The following is a 14,454-nucleotide window of genomic DNA, read 5'->3' on the forward strand; positions in this document are numbered from 1 at the left end:
AGGAGGAGGAAAGTACATATCTAAATTCGTATCATGAGGAGCTTTACTAATATAAGTCTTCTTTCTTATATTTTTCAACGTTTTAGTGTCAAAGCTCTAGATTTATAGTCTACCTTACCTACTAGTTTTATTGTCTACTAGATGTATGCTCTTTATTGGTAACCAACCTTATTGGCAAGGAGTTAAAAATTCGGAACGTCATTTAAAGCTAGATGACCAAAAATAAAATAGCCAGAATGTCACGGATGTTCTTAACCAAATGTAGTCAGAGCTAACACGGAATGCCACGTTTGTGTCTTTCTTGGCAGATGTTGATTTGACCTCTGTGAAGGAGGAAGAAAGTACATCTCTAAATGCTTATCATAAGGAATTTTACTAATATAAGTCTTCTTGCTTATATTCTTCGGGGTTTTAATGTCAAAGCACTAGATTTATAGTCTACCTTACCTACTTAGTCTACCTTACCTACTTAGTCTACCTTACCTACTAGTTTTATTCTCTACTAAATTTATACTCTTTCTTGGTAACCGACCTTATTGGCCAGGAATTAGAAAATTCGGAACTTGATGGAAAGCTAGATGACCAAAAATAAAATAACCAGAACGTGACGGACGTTCTTAACCAAACGTAGTCAGAGGTAACACGGAACGGCGTGTTTGTGTCTTTCATAGGCAGGGGTTTGATTTGAGAGGAAGAGGAAAGTGCGTCTCTTATCATAAGCAACATTACTAATATATGTCTTCCCGCTTATATATTTTGAGGTTTTTGTGTCAAAGCACTAGATTTAAAGTCTACTTCCTACTCTTTCTAGGTAAACGACCTTATTGGCCAGAAATTAAAAAAATACGAAACGTCATGGAAAGCTGGATGACAAAAAAGAAAATAGCGAGAGCACCACGGACAAGATCATTGCTGCGTGACAGACGTTCATATCGTCCTACCGATCTGAATGATCCTGAAATGCAGAAACGGGCTGACAAAAGTATCAATATAAGTGGCGATGTTTGGCTTGACGAATATGGTGAATTTTGCTATGAAATAGAAAACCAACAACCAAATGAAGTTGTAGTGACAACAGAGGACGGAGAAAGAAATGAGGTGGTTACAGATATCGTTGTTGAAGAACTTGAAGACTTTTATGAAGAGTATTATGTTGAGGGTGGGGGAGAGGAAGTTGTTGAAGAAGAGCTTGTTTGTGCAGAAGTATTAGAAGAAGAAAAGGAAGGAGAAACCACAGACCATATGGATGTGTTACAAATATTACGTCAAAGAAAGAACGATCCTTCAGGCTATGAGCGACGTGTAGTACAGGCGCAAGAAACTTTGCGTGAATTGACTGAAAGACTATCGACTTTAAGTTACAGTGTAAATGAAGCTACGTCTTTAGAGTTTGCTCAAAGATTTCTTATTGATGCTATTGAACTTTTGGAAGAAAACCTGGAATGTAATGAAAAATCTAGTGATAATGTAGACCATGAGGCGTTTTATGTGTCTTTTAGTGATCAGAATAATGCAAGCAAAGCTACAGCAGAAATAGTTAATGAGACAAACATATCAGCGGTTACCAGTACATCTGCAGTTGTAAAAATAGAAGAACCTTCTTACCACGATGTTCCAACTTCCAATAATTAAATTTGTACAAATCTTTATTTAATTTTTTTTGTATCAGCTGTTAATTCTGGTATTATCTGATTAATAGGGAGGAGAGAAATGTCTATATGGGAACTTTCTATATGGGATCTAATATTAATAGAAAGTAAAACAAATACAATATCGGCTCAGTATCAAAGTGAATCAAATCAAAGTTTTCTGATTTTTAAAGTAACGATGCCCATACCTGCACAGGGAGGCGGGATCTAATATTGGCCGAAAAGGGACTACCAAAGAAAGTCGGAAAATAGTTGCCTGATATTGTATTTTTAGTAATCTGAGCACTTTTGCCTTGGAAAAGTCTGAAGCCCTCCACCCTCCTTGTGAGGGTTGGACCTTGGCCGACCCTGTGTTGATGCATCAGTATAGATTATATTCAGTCTTTTGTTTCATTGTACACTTGACTTTATTTTTGGTTAATTTTCTTCGGTTGTTACTCTAAGAGATCATCCTATCATACTGAGTATGTATTAGAATTGTTTGCAGGTCAAAAATATGTCATGAGTAAGAGCTTTTATTTCGGTCAGCTAACTTTAGTAGGCTACATAACCGAATTCTTTTAGTTGGCTTGATTTGCCTTGATTCCAAACCAGCAGAATAAGGACACAAAGAGAAAAAAATAGGATTTGATTCTTTTTTCTTTTTTTTTACTGATCTAGTGTAATTGTTGTTGATCAAAATAGATAATATAAGAGTAAATACGTATTTTGGATATTACTGAAAAAGTCTTTTCGTTTTAAACCAACCTCCAACTCTTTAAGAATTTTGTTTGTGGGCTTGTTAATGTCTTTGGAAGCTATATTGTTCAATTCTTCCTGTTTTAACGTTAATGTTTCTCTGCAATGATCCAATCAAAGAATATCAACCAATAACAAATAGTCTTGTTATTGAATAGATATATTCAAAATAGAGCAGTGCGTGCAGCAACCTCTGGCAACACCAAAGCTAAAACCCCACAGCTGATCCAGGAACGTTTCGATGTGGCGTCCATGTTGGTTTTCTATAAGTACTTGTATAACCCTCCATCAGAGGAGCTATCGAGGTTTGTTCGTGATAAAGCAAAACCCTTGCGATCAACTCGCCGAAGTACATCTCGTGAGGACTACCTTGAGCAGGGTACTCTCCGCCAAGAATATCTGAAAATGAGTTTCGCCTGGCGATCAGTTCCCAAATGGAATAGATTGCCGGCAGAGGTAATCCCAAAAAATCCTTCCCTTGACGCGTCCAAGAGAAGGTATAACAAGTACCTCAGTGTTGGAAAATGAGGTAGCTATCAGGACTACCGGCAAATCATCATCTCTGATGGAGCCGTGAAGCTTGTAATAAAAAAAAAGTCCTAGTCCACTGCGCTGGAATCTGTCTTAGATTTTGAGTGAGGTAGTTGCTACAAAGTGGTGAATCTGGTTCCTCTTGATCGTCATCCACCTTTGCTGAAGTCGAGTGCAAGTTCTTTCACCGTTTCATGTATGTTTCTTTCTGGTATGTTGGGTGTGGTGACTACCCCGGCAACTGCTTGCAATTCCCAGAATAGCTTTAAATCCTTGACTGGACCGTCATCTCGTAAACGAATAACTATGTGGTAGGGGATTCTTCTTTTTGTTTCTTTAGCTGTAACTTTCTGTAATGTCCAGGGTTTGTAGTCAAAATTGGATCATCTTTAATTGCTGATTTCAATTTTCATAATTCAAATTAGCTAAATAAGTGAACGAGTGATTTGTTGCACTATTTCATACCATCGTGTGTCCTTGAACAGCTAGTTAAGTTTGTCATATATATTGGTCCTTGTAGTTGCTCACGAATGGATATCTTTCTGACAGGTAAGCCAGAATATTTCTTGGTTAGCAGTCATCTCTGTGTCAGTTTTAATGTGGAGGTTATATTTCATGAAAGTCTAAAGTTTGCCATGAGCTTTGACGAATAAAGCATGTGCGGACTCTTGATATGTATCATAGTGCTGATGTGGGTCAGCTCCGCTACGTGTTACTAGAAATGACGCGTAGATTCATCAGGATGCTAAAGAACATCCTGATAACGCGACACTACTTTACGGAACTTAAATAACTGAAACTGCATAGGAGTTCCTACCTTCAAGGAGAATAGAGTTAGATAACAGAACAAATCCTTGATTCACATTCAGCTTTAAAAATAAACTTTAAGGCTAGTAAAAGTGTGTGCAGAAGATGGGATCGCACTGAAACTGGTGAAGACTGCCTCTAAGAAAACTAGCAAAGGTTCTGTCCGTTTGGCTTTGATGAAATACAAACAAAAGTTTGAACGGTACTTATCTGTTATAGCGGCAACACTTAAGAATTACGCTGTGTAAAACTCGAAAACAAACCGGTTTCATCTGTTTGTATTAAGAGACAATTAGCCTAAGCTCAGTGGAAAACAGTTGGCGGGTGACAGAATACATTGGACTTATATAATTTGGGCTGTAGATTTGGACATTAGGGGGGTGGGTGAAAGTATTTGGACAGCGTGAAGTTAGAAAACAATTCTTTCTTCATAATATACAAAATAAATGTAGCTAACACATTTTGCATGCAGATCCGCTATACTTGACACCCCCCCCTCCCCTAATGTGCAAATATATAGCCCAAATTTGTTTCTAAAGTATTATATTTAGTTTTGGTATTTTTCATTAGGATTAACCTAACTTCGTTTCTTGAGTGTTGCCGCTATAACAAATAAGTGCCGTTTGAACCTAAACTTTTAAATGCACCTATAAAGCAGTGGATGAGAAATATCAAGGAGGCTCCTCCTTCTTCTAAATGCTATGCCATTCCATCACTTATTGTGAATGGCAAGAACTTACCCCCTTGTCGTTCTAAGACTGAATCTTTAGCAAAAGTTTTTTCCTCTTATGTCTACACTTGAAGTTGAATGAATTTATATTTCATACATTTCACCCCTCACGACTAATAGTATTAAGTATGTAAATATAGCTAACAGAAAAGTGGTTAACACTGGTTAATCTAGATATCTTAAAAGCCTTGGAACTGATCAAAATCCCAAATTAATCCTCAAAAGATATGCTCCTGAAATTGCTGGTCCTTTCACGCTGAAATGTTTAACTGGCTTTGTGTTTAAGCCAGGTAAAGCTGTCTCATCTCAAAAGCTTATATTGATCCTGCTGGTAGTAGCTTCTTTCGACCGTCAGTCTTTTGTCATGCTAAGGAAAAGTATTTTAGACAAGCCACTTCGTATTAATAGTGTTGCTGCTACAACTTGTTGCAGCACGAAACCTTCTGAGACAACACAGCTGTGTACGTTTCTCAACCCCAATATGTTCAAAGCTCTACTCTTTGCTCCATTCTGTGAAGCTCCAGTTGCCATTAAATCCTTTCTTATGACCTCCCAAACTTTTTCGAGGACAACCTGCTTTTTCTTCCACTTTACATATTCTTTAAGTCTTAGAATTGGTGGAAGGGTTGTAGTGCTTCAAGGGAAACTGCCTGATAGTTTAATATGAGGGTTGTATAGTTTCTGCTCTAGGAATGTTACGTTCAGTTCCTTACTTTTGATATTCCAATCGTTCTTGACACAAGTGTCTTCTGTGCAAACCGAAAGTTTGTTGTTTTGAGGCCAGTCCTATAATTTACTGGAAGTTTTTTTTGTGTCATCGTTTGCTAGGTATTGCCGTTGACGGTGACCCATCAAAGGAGAACCTTAAGATCTCAAATAAGTATGTTTTGGCTACCCCTTTTTCTCTTATTTGTAAGTGGTCTAAGCGACAACCTAGTAAATAAAATTCTTCTTTTTGCATTTTACTGACGATTAACCCACATTAGAATTCCGAAAAGTGGTTATCTCAGGAAGACGTGTTTCGGCTGACCTTCCGAGGAGGAAGGCTGAATATATTCGAGGTTAGTTTTAAATATCAATTTTTTTTTTAATTTGAGTACTATGTGTGATGTTGACCTTACGTTTTCTAGGGTTGTGTATCTCTTGGTTTGACGACTCGAGTCAAATGAAGTTCCTCATCCGGGCTACTCTAATGTACACCTCTACGTCAGAAACATAGTTGAGCGCGCTTGTCTTGTTTTTGCTGTGGCACTAAAATTCACCTAAATTCAATTAGGTGTCTTCAAAATTGGTCATACGAACGTCAGTGTCTTGCAATATTACTTCATAAACGTATTACCTGAATAAAATAGATAATTAATCTGAATAGTAGATTTATGACCAGTTATTAAAGAGAAATGGTTGCAATACGTGAGATGGTAAATAGCCAACGATATATAACAAGAACGGTAGTGGTAAACGAGGTTATAAAGATAGTTAGGGGGTCTAAATAACCTCTTTTGCCTGCTTCAAACTTGTCAAGAAATATTTCTTGGTGGCGTATAAGAAAAAGTGCAAGGAGCTAAAATCCATGTTTTTTATAGTCTATAATAAATTACTACGTCTGTCCAGTCCTGCTAAACTTCTTCCGTGACCTTAAGAACGACTTTGTGTTGCAGCTAGGTTGAGATTCTACATGCTAATGGTTTACCCTCCTTCTGAGGGAACTTCCAATATGATCCCAACCAGAGTTGAGATGCCGTGAGTAACTTGTAACCTTGCTTACACTGCTCACCTTCACGAAGAAACTCAGACAGAAGCATCTTTCACAACGCTCTATCTATCGATCAATTGCCCTGTTAAACAAGCTTCCAGCAGAATTGATCCCCTGAAACCCATCTTCAAACCCCTTTAACAGAGGTTTCAATTGTTTTGTAGAGTACGGTAGTTGGAATTTAATGCGATAATTGGTCGAGACTAGCAGCTTATTTGCAAGTTTCGTTATAAAAAAGGAAAGCATTAGTAATTATTTGATTATAAACAAAAATGGTTATTTAGTTAAAATGTGTAATATAATTTGTTTGTAATTTATTAAAACAAAATTTACCTGTCTACTTGTTTATTTTTATGTACTATTTCCATGTATATAGTGTATTGCGTTCCTATATGTTTATTACTTAGATGTATATATGTTTATAGTTTGTATATAATACTAAATTCCTTGTTTTATAATTTGTTATGATTATTTCTACTGTAATTTGTAATTAATTTAGAGTTAACTCATTATTAACTATCAAATGATGCATCTAAGGTCACATGGAATTTTTAATAAGAAAAGGGGGTCGTATCAGGATATGTTTAGGTGATATAAAAGAAATGGTACTGTTAATTTATTAGATAAGCCTAGCCTTATTAGCTGTTTCTTACGTGATATCAAATAACTGCGATCAAAGAATAAAATTCTAATTTATAAAGAAAGAAAAAACATTTTTTTTAAGTTCAGTCGTAAATCGGGTGGCTTCTGACAACACTTATGCGTACTTGAAGGGCCCCTACTCTATAAACCCGTTGACGTCGTCACTGAAGGGTAATGCCCACGACATATTACAGTTCCACCTGATCACAAAAAGCCAATATTTATTAATGATGTGGATTCTTCAGTTATTCAACGTGTGATGCGAAAGCGGAAAATTGAAATCGAGAAATTCTTTATCTTATTTTAAAAGAGGACACACTCTCAGCCATCCTAGTGCTTTCCGGAAGACTGTTCTAAACCGAAACACCCACATGCCTAAATAAAAAACTAGACCTAGCAGTGTGTCTATCAAACAGTTCGTGGTAACGAACTGTAAGTAAGGAGCGACCCGGCTCAATAGTAACCGAAACTTTAAAAAACGGAATTTCGATACCAATAGATACATCACAAGAATCAGATTTTAATGCTGTTTCATCAAGTTTAGTCTGTTTCATCAAGTTTAGTCTTACCCATCAAAAGTAAAGCGCCTGAGAAAATTTGCCTGATTTTCGAAAAAAGGGGGGAACACCCCCTAAAGGCTATAGAACCTTAATGAAAATAACACCACCAGATTCAGCGTATCAGAGAACCATACTGTATAAGTTTCAGGCTTCTATCTGCAAAGATGTTGAATTTTGTATTTTTTGCCAGAAGAAAGATCACGGATGCGTGTTTATTTGTTTTTTGTTTTGGGTTTGTTTTTTTTTTACCCCAGGGGTGATCGTATTGTCCCAGTGGTCCTAGAATATCGTGGGAGGGCTCGTTCGAACGAAAATTTAAAGTTCTAGTGCCCTTTATAAGTGACCAAAAAAAATGGAGGGTAACTAGGCCGCTTCCCTCACTCATTTTTTTCCCAAAGTCACCCGATCAAAATTTTGAGATATCCATTTTGTTCAGAATGGTCAAAAGTATAATAACTGTCTTTTCGGATAACTGAATCCCCTACAGTCCCCCGGGGAGGGCCGGAAGTTATTAACTTTGCCCAAAGTTAACATATAGTATTGGTTATTGGGAAGTATACAGACGTTTTCAGGGGGGATTTTCTCTGGTAATGGGGGGGGGGCGGGGGTTATGTTCAAGGATCTTTCCAAGGAGGAAGTTTTCATGAGGGAAGGGGCAATGCTATGAAGGGGGTGCCGGATTTCCCAGCATTATTTAAAAAACGATCAGAAATTGAATTAAAAAAAAAGTTTTTCAACTGAAAGTAAGGAGCAACATCAAAACTTAAAACGAACAGAAATTACTACATATATGATTGAGTTTGCCCCCTAGTCAATACCTCGTTCTTTAAGCCAAAGGTTTTTTTAGTACTTTCATAAGAGCTATTTATTCTAATTAACGGCCTTTGTGATTATGGGGTCATTTTTAAAGAATTGGAACAAAATTTGAACTTTAGCGTAAAGAGCAAGGTATTGACTAGGGGGCGAACCCCCTAATATACGTTTTAAAAACATATGAATATAGAAGTTCGTTACGTAAGTTAATTCGTAAGTTACGTATATTTATTACTAATACAAAACGTTCGTAATAAAATTTAACAAGTTTCGAGAAAGCCATTTAACCAAATAAAAGTAAAATTAATATGCAAATTTTGTTTTAATTATTCATGTACGGTGAGCCAAAATCAAAACCTGTATTAATTCAGAAATGTTCAAAAATTAAATTTTAAAAAAACAAGTTTTTTTAAACTGAAAGTAAGGAGCAACATTAAAACTTAAAACGAACAGAAATTATTTCGAATATGAAAGGGGCTGTCCCTTCCTCAACGCCTCGCTCCTTACTCTAAAGTTAGACTCTTTCTCGCAACGCTATTTTTTAAAACAATAAAAACTTTAACGTAAAGAGCGAGACGTTGAGGAGGGAACAGCCCCTTTCATATACGGAATAATTTCTGTTCGTTTTAAGTTTTAATGTTGCTCCTTACCTTCAGTTTAAAAAATTAGTTTTTTTTATTTAATCGTGCACTAGGTCCACGGAATTCCTTGTATCATAAGAATGGTACGCAGAATTCGATGATAAAACATCACAAAAATAACTAGGAGCTTTTTTATTTAAACACTGATACACGAAAATAATGTTCTGATAGTCTCTCAACTGCCCAACATTTAAAATATTAAAATGGCGATAACAATCCAATGTAAGTCCACAATTTTCAAAATCACCGAGTAGGCACAGCGCTTTATTCTGCACAATTTGTATCCGTTTAAAATCTACTGCAAAATTACTAGCCCGCGCAGAACAATCGTATACAATGTAAGGATGAATAAGTGAATTATATAAAACTTTCAAAACTGAAACAGGAAAAAACATGTTTAAATATAGGAATCAGCCCTAAACCCTGCGGAACTTTCACCGATACAATTTCACTATGTTTATTCCAATTTAAATTACAATCAATCTGAAAACCAAGATACCTTGTATCAAATATCTGCTTAATCTCCATGCAATTAGAATTAACTAAACCGAAAACTTTATCAATAACTCCAGTACGACTAAAAATCATGTAATTACTTTTACTCGTGTTCACTGCTAAACAACTAAGACTAGTAAAAACATGCAGGATATGTAGCACTTCATTTGCTTTTGAAACAAGTTCACTCAAAGCCTTTCCAGCAACCGTTATTGCTGTGTCATCCACAAATGATATTATGGTGGCATCGGGAATGTAGAACCGTAATGTGTCGACATAAATTAAATATAAAAATGGACCTAACACAGAACCTTGCGGTACCCCACATAGCATTAGACGAGGCGAACTGACAATATCCCCCACTACCACACGGATTCATTTACCATATAAATACGAACGAAACTAATCAATCCAATTTCCTTGTATCCCTAGATGTGAAATCCTATCTAACAACAGCTTAAAATCAACAGTATCAAAAGCTTTCTTAAAATCAATAAAAATAGTTAAAGGAGTAGAGCCGCTTTCGAATACATTGTTTAAAACATCAAGAAGATAGTGCACTGCATGACTAGTAGAATGAGATTTTCGGAATCCAAATGGCGTGTCTTATAAAAACCAAAGAGAATTAAAGTAGGAATACAGTTTCTTATGAACAACCTTTTCCAATATTTTTGAGAACAGTGGCAGAATCTCCAGTCGGTCTCCAGTTTGAAATTTGTCTTTTGTCGCCACCTTTATGCAAGGTATAATTTTGCTTGTTTTAATTTGCTTGTTAACTGGCGTTTTTCTATAGCCTAGATAGGTTCACCAAGTATGGAAGACAAGGCAAAAGGTAAGCGACGACAGCCTTAAATGCCTTAAGGCTAAGTCCGTCAATTCCTGCTGAATTCGACTTTATTGTTTTCCGTGCGTCCTCGAGATAAGACTGAGTGCACTTTACAAATTTCATGGAACGACCTTCCCCTCGGTCATCAATAAACAGCTCGTTTTTATAACCATGGTCAGTAACATCATTTTTAACATCAATTCCAGCATTTGAATAATATTTACAAAACTCATCAGTAACATCTTTCTTACCTTTAACTTTTTATTACCGGCTACAAATTCATCCACTGGGTCTATAGTGTTATTACCACGCAGTGCCTCATTTATCACTTGCCAAGCTCCCTTAACATGACCGTCGACATTTTTCTGAATAATAAGGTTTCATTGATGACCTTCTGGGGGAGTTCAGATTGTTCCGAAGTTTCCTGAATTCTTCGAGGTTTTGTTGCGTTGGAGAATCAAGGTACAACCGATAGAGTCTGTTCCGTTAACTAGTTTTTTTTCAAGATTTTATTCGTCAAGATTTTATACGGTTTCCTTGGAATATTTTTTTTCTTACGAACAATCTTCACATGGCAACACTCATCATAAATAGGTGACAATATTTTTAAAAAAGTGTCAAACGCCATCGATGCGTTTTCTTCTTCATTCATAACTTCCTCCCAAGAAACTATACTTATCTCTTCTTCAAACTGTTTAAGGTTTTCCGGCTTAAGATCCCTCACTGTCGTCTTCTCCATTTTAAGAACCTTTTTTCCTGTGTCCCGAATTACGCAGGCTGAATGAAGCTGGTCAGAACCTGGACGTCTGATCACGTTACAATAACTTTTCGGTAAGAGATTCGCCGATAAATAAACATTTTCAATAAGGGTAGCCGACTGATTAGTAATCCGTGTTGGTATTTCTGCTATCGGAAAAAAATTGTGCGACAACATAAGATTAAAAAATCAAGGTTAGAACTATTTTAATTAAGAAGATTAAAGTTAAAATCACCAAAAAAAAACCGACCCAATTTCGTCGCCGCTGTATCGGAAATAAACTTATGAAAATCGTGAAGAAAATCCTCCGGATTAGCACTAGGTGACCGGTATACTAAACAAACTAACAACTTTTTCTTCTCCGAAACTTCAATCTCAATAGAAAAAGTTTCAATCTTACCTTCAATCCAGCAATCTAAATGTTTCTTTACTGTGTATCTTAATTGATCCTTAATTATAAATGCAAGTCCACCCCGCATCATTGAATTTCTTAATTTTGAGACCAGCTGGTACCCTGGAAAAGTATATGACGGGAGAAAGCTCTCCTGTGTAAGAAACGATTCGTATATACCCAACATGTCAATTTCATCACAACATGAAGTGAGAAGGTTCGACACTTCAGAAAAATTCGACGCAATGTGACAGTTCCACCGGCCAATATATATATCCATATTTGTTAATATTAATTACAATACTATTCATAATATCAACATATCTACTATGCCTCATCGGCCTAGCATTAACTTCAGCGGGATCACTTGCTACGCGACATAACAATACATCAATACGAAATGGATTATTTTCAAGCGACTTCAAATGTGAAGGGTTAATGCACGGAACGGTTAACCTTATTTAACTTCACTGAAAACAATGAATGAATGGAAAAACTACTGCTAAACTGTAAAAATAAATGAACAACAAAGCCTATGAATGGAAAACTAATCCTAACTGTAAAAATAAATGAAAAACCATCGTTACGTAACTAAAATTACTACAAGCAGGAATAAACTTATGAAGATATGTTAACTAATAATATATTCAAAAATGAAGCACGCATCAGAGGATTTCTTCTAGCGACCACAGCCTCTGTGGTGAAGAATCGCTAGTTTCACGAGTGAAAATTCGATCTTGGTCGGACCAGACACACTTGCTTCCAAATTTATCTCCAGCCGCGTTTAGAATATCGCGATTCTTGCGCGTAAGGTCTTCGCACACAAAGATCCCGCTTTTCGCTATTTTAGGCTTAGCTCTGAAGATAGACTTTACAATCTCTTTGTTACGGAGCTTCACAATAACTGACGCTACTCTGTCAAGTCTGCTTGCCGGGTTATTATTCAGGCTAAGTCTATGTACACTAATAATATCGGAATATAATTATTCTTTCGCAAGTTAACCATTTTGGAGGGCCCTCAGAACCAGAACTTCGCCCTGTAAAAATTTCTACGTTCTATGGGCGGTCATCGCAAATAAAGCTTACGGTTACGGTGCGGCTACTGAGGTTACACTACGCTACTTTGACGCTGGAAAACTCCAATTAACAAAAGCTTCGCCAATTTTGTGAAAGCAATAATGAGGTTAAAACATTACAAAATTCTGACATAGTACTTCCATAGGTACAGAACCCTTCAGTCAAAATCATATTATAAATATAAACATTTCTGTTTTACGATGACAGGTTGAAGAACACATAAATAATTTTCATGGTAATTACTTTGGTTTTAATTCTGCTTGATAAAACTTTTGCTATTTTGTAATTACTTGCAAGAGGATTGAGACATCTAATGATTATTTAAACATTTTATTGATGAAATTATTGTGAGACAATTATTTGGAGGTTATTTACAGGACATGACAACTAGTGCTTTCGGCTTTATATTATATTTTATAATAGAAAGTTATAATTTATATATATTTCTACCTGGTTCATTGCTCCCAGCGTGTACAGACCTAAACTGCTAAAAACACGAGGTCATAACGTCTTGGAAGTTGAGGCCTGTTCTGTCAAGGGTAAGTTATTTTTGGAACTTTAGCTGATATGTGCCTTTGAAGTACTTCAACCGTAACGCCTCAGGCGAACACGCCTCCACTGCTAAGGATATAAGCTCATAACGTCTGGCCTGTAGAGACTAGGGTAAGCTGTTTTGGAGTTTTCAGCCGAGATGTCTGGAGATAACAGGAGAGATTTCTGGAGATAACAGAATAAAATAATTTCCGTCATAACGCAAAGGTGCACACACATTCGCTACTAAGGACATTATATTCCAAACCCAAGGGTGTTCAACAATGGCGTAATAAGTCAAAATCGGAGTGGGAGGGGGGCAGATTTTGAGCCAATTTTCCCAAATCAAGTGAAAATGACAGTGGAAATAAGCAATATAGTACCATAAAGGCAAAGATATGCTAAATAAGACTGACCCGTTTCTGTGGATACTTGAATTATGCAGGCTTATCTTAGTTTTGACAAGATTTTTGAAGAAACTAAATTTCAGTTGGGGGGAGGGACTGTGATTTGGATGGGGAAGTTGCTCAACCTGCTCCATAGCAAATTACGCCCCTGGTGTTCAGAGCAGTTCTAGCAAAAAGTTAGGTATTCTGGAGTTTTCAGCTTAGTCAGTCCCAAAAAAAGAAAGCCGAATGTTGTTTTGGAAGTCTTTCAATTATTGTCGAATGAGATAAAAATATGAACTCCAGATTGCTCCTTTCCAACCTGACACCAATTCGGAAAGTGGTGGGAACAATTTCTTTGTACTTTGATCAGGAACAGTCGGTAGCCGGCACTGAGCCCAAAACAGACGTCAAAATATCTCTTACAGGGTCGCTTGATCATGCATGCGAGGTACTGGGTGATATCATTTGCAACAAACCCGCTGTTACAACTCAGCAGCCCAGTTCCGCCGTGGAACTAGTTTCAGCAGTTGATTCATTCGAGAAGAAATAGCTCGTGGTGTTAACATATTTACCAATGCTGAAAACAATGACTGTGATGATCTAGAGACAACAACAAAGAAAAATTTACTTTTCAAACGTAGCACGCTCTTCAATACCCTCTGCGCCCCTGATCAATCTAAAACTTACGAACACTACGACACTTTTTTGGCTACAGAGATTTCAGGAGTTCATTCATTCGAAAAGAAATAGCTCGTGGCGTTATCATACTTACCAGTGCTGAAAAAAATGACTATGATGATCTAGAGACAACAACAAAGAAAAATTTACTTTTCGAACGTAGCACGCTCTTCAATACCCTCTGCACCCCTGTTCAATCTAAAGCTTGCGAACACTACGACACTTTTTAGGCTACAGGGGTTTCAGGAGTTGATTCATTCGAAAAGAAATAGCTCGTGGCGTTATCATATTTACCAATGCTGAAAACAATGACTGTGATGATCTAGAGACAACAACAAAGAAAAACTTACTTTTCGAACGTAACACGCTCTTCAATACCCTCTGCACCCCTGATCAATCTAAAACTTGTGAACACTACGACACTTTTTTGGCTACAGAGGTTTCAG

At 36.7% G+C, this 14,454-nt stretch overlaps 1 protein-coding gene across 1 annotated transcript in view; it reads left to right on the forward strand.

The window, feature by feature from the left end:
• The window catches only part of LOC148949847 (uncharacterized), a 109,020-nt gene extending 104,856 nt beyond the window's left edge, over nucleotides 1-4,164 (forward strand). Inside the window, exon 8 of the mRNA XM_089091952.1 lies at nucleotides 812-4,164. Within this exon, the coding sequence (XP_088948078.1) occupies nucleotides 812-1,632 (821 nt within the window). The 3' untranslated portion in view covers nucleotides 1,633-4,164. The remainder of the gene's footprint in view (nucleotides 1-811) is intronic.
• Nucleotides 4,165-14,454: the final 10,290 nt, after the last annotated feature.

This window comes from Artemia sp. Qi Xiang Cuo, chromosome 7, assembly GCF_049724085.1.
Source record: "Artemia sp. Qi Xiang Cuo chromosome 7, ASM4972408v1, whole genome shotgun sequence".
Lineage (NCBI taxonomy): Eukaryota > Metazoa > Arthropoda > Branchiopoda > Anostraca > Artemiidae > Artemia > Artemia sp. Qi Xiang Cuo.